General features: G+C 41.7%; 1 protein-coding gene across 1 annotated transcript; it reads left to right on the top strand.

The window, feature by feature from the left end:
• The first annotated feature begins 492 nt into the window (after positions 1–492).
• LOC138847145 (uncharacterized) lies at positions 493–5,527 on the top strand. The gene is made up of 2 exons (XM_070064967.1): positions 493–648; positions 1,911–5,527. The coding sequence occupies exon 2, from the start codon at positions 4,286–4,288 to the stop codon at positions 5,042–5,044; it is 759 nt and encodes a 252-aa protein (XP_069921068.1). The 5' UTR covers positions 493–648; positions 1,911–4,285; the 3' UTR covers positions 5,045–5,527.
• The last annotated feature ends 615 nt before the right edge of the window (positions 5,528–6,142 follow it).

Raw genomic sequence — 6,142 nt, 5'->3', positions numbered from 1 at the left:
TGGGATGAAAATTTCTGTAGATATCTGTTAGGTCCACTTGGTCTATAGTGTCAATTGGTTCTTTTGTTTCTTTACTTTCTGTCTGGTTTATCTATCCTTTGCTGAAAGTGGAGGATTGAAGCCCCCCATTACTATTGTATTAGAGTCTATATCTTCCTTTAGATCTATTAACATTTCTTTTAAATAGCCAGGTGCCCTGTAATTAGATGCATATACTTTTTTATTTTTCACTTTATTTACTGAACATAAATTTCCAAAGTACAGCTTATGGATTACAATAGCTTCCCCTGTGGGGAGCCATTGCACGGCGCCTTAAAGATGGCGCCGGCTCCTTTCTCCCGGAAGGACTGGTGAGAAACAAACAACTCCTAATAAGGAGATGGCTGAGCTCCCTTCCAGCTTCCGCATTGCTGTACCTATCAATCCTTGCCACTTGGCTGCTTTTGATTGGTGTGCTGATGGCTATAAGAGGGATGGGAGAGGGAAGGAGGCGGAAGAAGAAGCTTGTTCAAGGTTCCTGAATAAACTGCTTGAAGAAGAGTTCGGGTCGTGTCTTCCTTGCTGGTCGAGGGACGCGACAACTGGTGGCCCGTACGGGGAACCATCTCAAACGCGAACTCAGAACTTCCTGCAGTCAGGGCAGCGCTGGTAAGTCCCCCAGGAAAATAAGGTGGGGATCCGCGATAAGAGCGGGAAGTCCTGCAACAATAGCGGGAGGATAGCTCTGCGATTAAAGCAGAGGAAGTTCTGTGACAAAAGCAGAAGGAGCTCTGACCCGTGGCCAGGGAAAGAGTAAAATTTTTGACGGTGGGTAATTCACAGTCCCATCCAATTTTTCTGGCGCTGAATGCGCTGCTTTGAGAAAACGGTTTGAAACTTAAGCCTAGTACATTGCATAGGTTTTTACGTAACTGCGATACCATTGCACCCTGGTATGGGGTTTCGGGAAGCCTTACTATCCCTTCATGGGACAAACTAGGCAGGGATTTGGATTTTGCATTTGAACAGGGTAATCTCAAAAGGGGAGTGAGACCAATATGGAAGTTAGTGCGAGCATGCCTCGAGGATGAGCGGTATAGTGAAACTATTCTGAGCGGTCAAGCTGCCTTGGAGGAGCTTCAGGAAGAGCGCTCCGAGAGAGCTGCCAGTGAAAAAGGGAAAACTTTGAAGGAGAGTCAGAAAAGAACTAGGAAAAAACTGTACCCCGATCTTTCCGAGTTGCGCAGCCCCTCCTCAGTAAGTAGTACTAGTGCAGAAAGTAGCTCAGAAAGCAGCAGTGAGTCTGAAGAGTGTGGTGATAACAAAGAGTCTGGTATAAAGCAAGTATGGGAATTGAATCGGCAAATGAGGATTTCCAAAAATTACAGCTGCTGAGCCATTACCAGTTGTTGTCAGATTCCTTATATGTGGTGAACGCATTAAAGATATTGGAAACCGCAGGACCGATTAAACCTTCTAGCCCAATTGTATCCCTAATGTCAGGTGATTGCTCATTGTCTGGATGCATGGGCCGCCTGGGGGAGACCCCAGGTGCTAAAAACTGATAATGGCCTGGCCTATACATCTCAAACCTTTACCACCTTTTGCCAAAAAATGGAGGTTCAACTTGTCCATGGATTGCCGTACAATCCTCAGGGCCAGGGCATAATTGAGCAAGCACACCGCACACTGAAAGAATATCTTTTAAAACAAAAAGGGAGATGCAACAGGCCAGGAGAAAGAGAAAGGAAAAATTCCACAGGTATCTTGACCTAGAGAAAAGTCTTAATTCGATAACCCTTTCCAACTTGATGGGTTTTTCTCTTTACAGTTAATAAAAACTTAAGCAATGGGCTCATACGCTGATAATCAATTCTTTTCTGTGCTGCTGTAGCTAACTTATCTAATGAGAGTTTTCATGTGTCTTGAAGGTTTCGCATTTTTCTATTGCCAGTATGAGTCTTGATTGGAAAAACTGCACCATGAAGCTGTTTACGTTATATCTTTAATGTTTGAGTGAGTACCTAACTTTGATCAGATCTAGTCCACAGCCTTGGTTAAACGTACTAATTTTTGACTAAAATGGTTTGACTCTCTGATAGTTTAAATTCTAAACCGAGTCTTTCAACTTTGGGGCTTCCAGTCGGATCCCTGGAACTCTCAAAGGATGGGACTCTAAATTTGTTAAAGTAACAGCTGTTTGAGTCAATTCAAATTATACAAAGTGTATTAAAATGTAGTAAATGATGTCAAATCTATGTTGTATTCATGTTTTTGCTTTTCAGCTAGAGTAGTCTTATAAAAATGAGAGTAAATTCTGTGTATACAAGCCTTTATGTTGTTAACTCAAGTAAGCCAATACAGATTGGTTCAGAAAATTGGGTTAATGCAAACGCCCTTTGGTTCACTTGCTCAGTTTTACATTTACATGTCTTTGATATGCTTTAAACTTGTTTCTCTTAAGGATGAAGATCTTTTCAAAGTTGTAAATATGCACTAGTGACTGTTGCTGCCCAAGTGGTGTTATCCTTATGTTACTTAAAAGCATGGAAATGTAATTTTGACTTTTAATTCAGATAATGGTGTGGTATTCATTAATAGCTCAGTGTTTTAAGTTATCCAGGCGTCGGTGCTAAGTAAAATATGGAAAATGTATTATGTGTACTTTTAACATCTTAAATTTGATAAGAGAGACTTTTAAGTTTGCCAGCATGTATTCTCATAGGTTGTCCATACATGATAATTCAAGACTGTAAAAGTAACTACAGGTATAAAGTTTCAGAAGGTGTGAGCAAGTCATGAAAAGTTGTAAAAAGTTTACGATTTTAAAACATTGTTTACAGAGTTTTCTATAAGTTAAATGTTAATGCCAAAATTACACTAACCTAAAGTTGAAGTCTGATCTTCTGTTATAACAATGGGATTTTTTAAAAATGTGTACTAATGTTATTAATTATCTGGAAATGGTCTCAATTGTAAATCTTAAAATCTGTTGTTGCAAAAACTGTAACGTCTCTTTTTAACAGTGTCTGCTTAGTCAGTTACTCTGCCATTTCTAAAGTTAGGTCGTGTAAGCTCTTTTTAACTCTGTTAAATAGTTCTGAGTTATGTGATAATTTCATGTGCTAACTCTTATGTTCAAGGTTTTTGTATTTCTGGTTTACCTAAAAATTCATGTTCTGCCAAGTAAATGTGTACTCTACTGTCTGTTAAGTTATGATTGATAAAAAGTATTAAGTCTTAAAAAGCTATGTTAAATATTATGATCAGATCTGGTCTAAAAGTGTTAAAATCGCCCTGACTAAATGTTAAGGAATTCTATTTTGACCAGATACTCTAAGTTCTCTTGGCACCTTTAACAGACTTTCTGAAAATCAAAGTTCTAAATTCTCTGGACTTTTGGTATCTCCAAAGGGCCCCTGGAGATGTCAAAAGATATATCTCTCATCTTGCAGAGATAATAACCAATCGGGCTGTTTAGATTAAAAGTGGTGCCAAGATGTGAAATGATGCTAAACTTCAGCTATAAACATGTTTCTTTCTAGCTGCTCCAGTCTCTGGCTCAGAAGCCAGATCCTTTAAAGAGGGACTGACAAAGTCTAAGAAGCATCCCATGGTCATGATTTGCATCACCTCAATGTCCAAACCTTATGATTAAGATACGGAATCACCCGGGAACAGGCAAGGCAAATTGTAAAATCCTGCCCTTCCTGTGTCACATTTCTCCTGGTCCCTTATTATGGTGTAAATCCTAGAGGTTTTATGCCTAATCAGCTTTGGCAGATGAATGTTACCCATTTCCCTGAATTTGGTAAACTAAAATACATACATGTTTCTTTAGATACATGTTCAGGTTTTGTTTTTGCCACCCCGCAATGCGGCGAGGCTGCCAAACATCTCTCATTGCCTTCAGGCCTTTGCTGTTCTAGGAACCCCTATACAGATAAAAACTGATAATGGCCCAGCGTATACTTCCAACTCTTTTAAGCACTTCTGTACTAACTTCCACATCTCTCTTCACCGGGATTCCTTATAATCCCCAGGGACAAGGTATTGTGGAACGAGCACATGCCACATTAAAAAATTATTTACAAAAAATAAAAAAGGGGGAATACGGGACGATGGCATATTCCCCACAAAAATGGCTATCACATGCTCTTTTCATTTTAAATTTTCTAATACTGGATAATCAAGGGAAATCTGCAGCTCATCGTCACTGGCATCCTGAAACCAAAAGACAACAAGTCTATGTGAAGTGGAAAGACCCTCTAACTGCTCAATGGTATGGACCTGACCCTGTTTTAATATGGGGACGTGGACATGTTTCTATATTCTCGATGGTTACCTGAGCGACTGGTGCGGCAAACAGACAATGTCACAAAGCAGCCCCTTGATCTTCATTATAACATTGCTGATTGGGATCGTTACTGCAGCCGTTATAACCGCCATTTCCATTGCAGCTGTGGGCACTACAACAGCTGCTATAGCGCTCACAGGGACAGTTCAAACTGCTAATACCCTGAATAATTTAACGGCCTCCGTGGCTGCTGCTTTGGATACTCAGACATCCTTAAATGTACATATAAAGGGAGGCTTGATGATTGTTAATCAGCGTGTGGATTTGGTACAGGAGCAGGTGGATACTCTCTGGCAGCTTGCTCAGCTAGGATGTGAGTGGAAATTTTCAGGGTTGTGTGTGACCTCTGTTCAGTACGATAACATGACTCAGGCAGCAAATTACTCTAAACAGTTGTCTCAGATGCTCTTGCAGAATTGGTCCGCAGAATTTGACTACACCTTGAAGCAACTGCGCCTTGCCATGGTCACCATCAACTCCACGCGTGTGGATGTCTCCTTCGCATCTGGATTGTCATCCTGGATCCGCACAGCTGTCTCCAACCTGAAGGAGTGGGCGGGACTTGGAGCTTTGACGGGGTTGCTGTTACTTGTTGTGTTATTTTGCCTGTGGTGTTTGTGCAGGATGAGGACAGCTCATCGGCGGGAATTGGCCATGATAGCTCAAGCCTTTTATGCCCTTGAGGCTGGACAATCACCGGAAGCATAGCTGGCCTTCCTTGAATGCTAGGCATGGGTGCAGGGTGCGAGGCAAAGCACTGCAGAGAGAACGAGCCATTACGTTCTCTGGAAGGCAAGTCTGTCTGCATGTGGGTTGGCATCCCAGATCCCACCCCCGCGAAAAGGATGCTGTTCCAGGTGGATGCCTGGCAGTGGGGGACAGACCCCTACCTTCTCCTGTAATCCTTAGATGCCTGGTTCTAAAACAAAAAGGGGGAACTGTGGGGAGCCATTGCACGGCGCCCTAAAGATGGTGCCGGCTCCTTTCTCCCGGAAGGACTGGTGAGAAACAAACAACTCCTAATAAGGAGATGGCTGAGCTCCCTTCCGGCTTCCGCATTGCTGTACCTATCAATCCTTGCCACTTGGCTGCTTTTGATTGGTGTGCTGATGGCTATAAGAGGGATGGGAGAGGGAAGGAGGCGGAAGAAGAAGCTTGTTCAAGGTTCCTGAATAAACTGCTTGAAGAAGAGTTCGGGTCGTGTCTTCCTTGCTGGTCGAGGGACGCGACATTCCCCCTCCCCCATAACTTCCCTCCCACCCACAACGCTCCCCTCTCTCACTCCCTCTCCTCTTCCATTCACATCAAGATTAATTTTCAATTATCTTTGTACACAGAAGATCAATTTAGCATATATTAAGTAAAGATTTCCACAGTTTGCACCCACACAGGAACACAAAGTGTAAAATACTATTTGAGTACTAGTTATAGCATTAATTAAACACCTAAGAGTAACTGTGTATTAATTACAGAGTTCAACCAAAAGTTTTAAGTAGAACATAAAAAAAATACTAAAAGGGTAAAGTATTAAGTTCTTTTTTTTTGTTTTCTTTTTTTTTGTTTGTTATATAGTTATTTTTTAATTTATTTAATAAATGTGAATTTACAAAGTACAACTTTTGTATTGTTGTGGCTTCCCCCCCCAACCTCCCGCCCTCCCGTGGCCCTCCCCTCTCCCACTCCCTCTCCCATCCCGCCCTTCATCAAGTTTCATTTTCAATTACCTTCATATACTGAAGATCAACTTAGTATATACTAAGCAAGGATTTCAACAGGCTGCACTCACACAACCGCACAAGGTATAGG

Source organism: Oryctolagus cuniculus, chromosome 1 (genome assembly GCF_964237555.1).
Source record: "Oryctolagus cuniculus chromosome 1, mOryCun1.1, whole genome shotgun sequence".
Taxonomy (NCBI): domain Eukaryota; kingdom Metazoa; phylum Chordata; class Mammalia; order Lagomorpha; family Leporidae; genus Oryctolagus; species Oryctolagus cuniculus.
Note: the sequence above shows the minus strand (reverse complement) of the source record. Positions and strands in the feature narration are given on the sequence as shown.

Coding starts and splice junctions, on each gene's coding strand:
- LOC138847145 (XM_070064967.1), top strand. CDS start 4,286: ATGGGGACGTGGACATGTTTCTATATTCTCGATGGTTACCTGAGCGAC.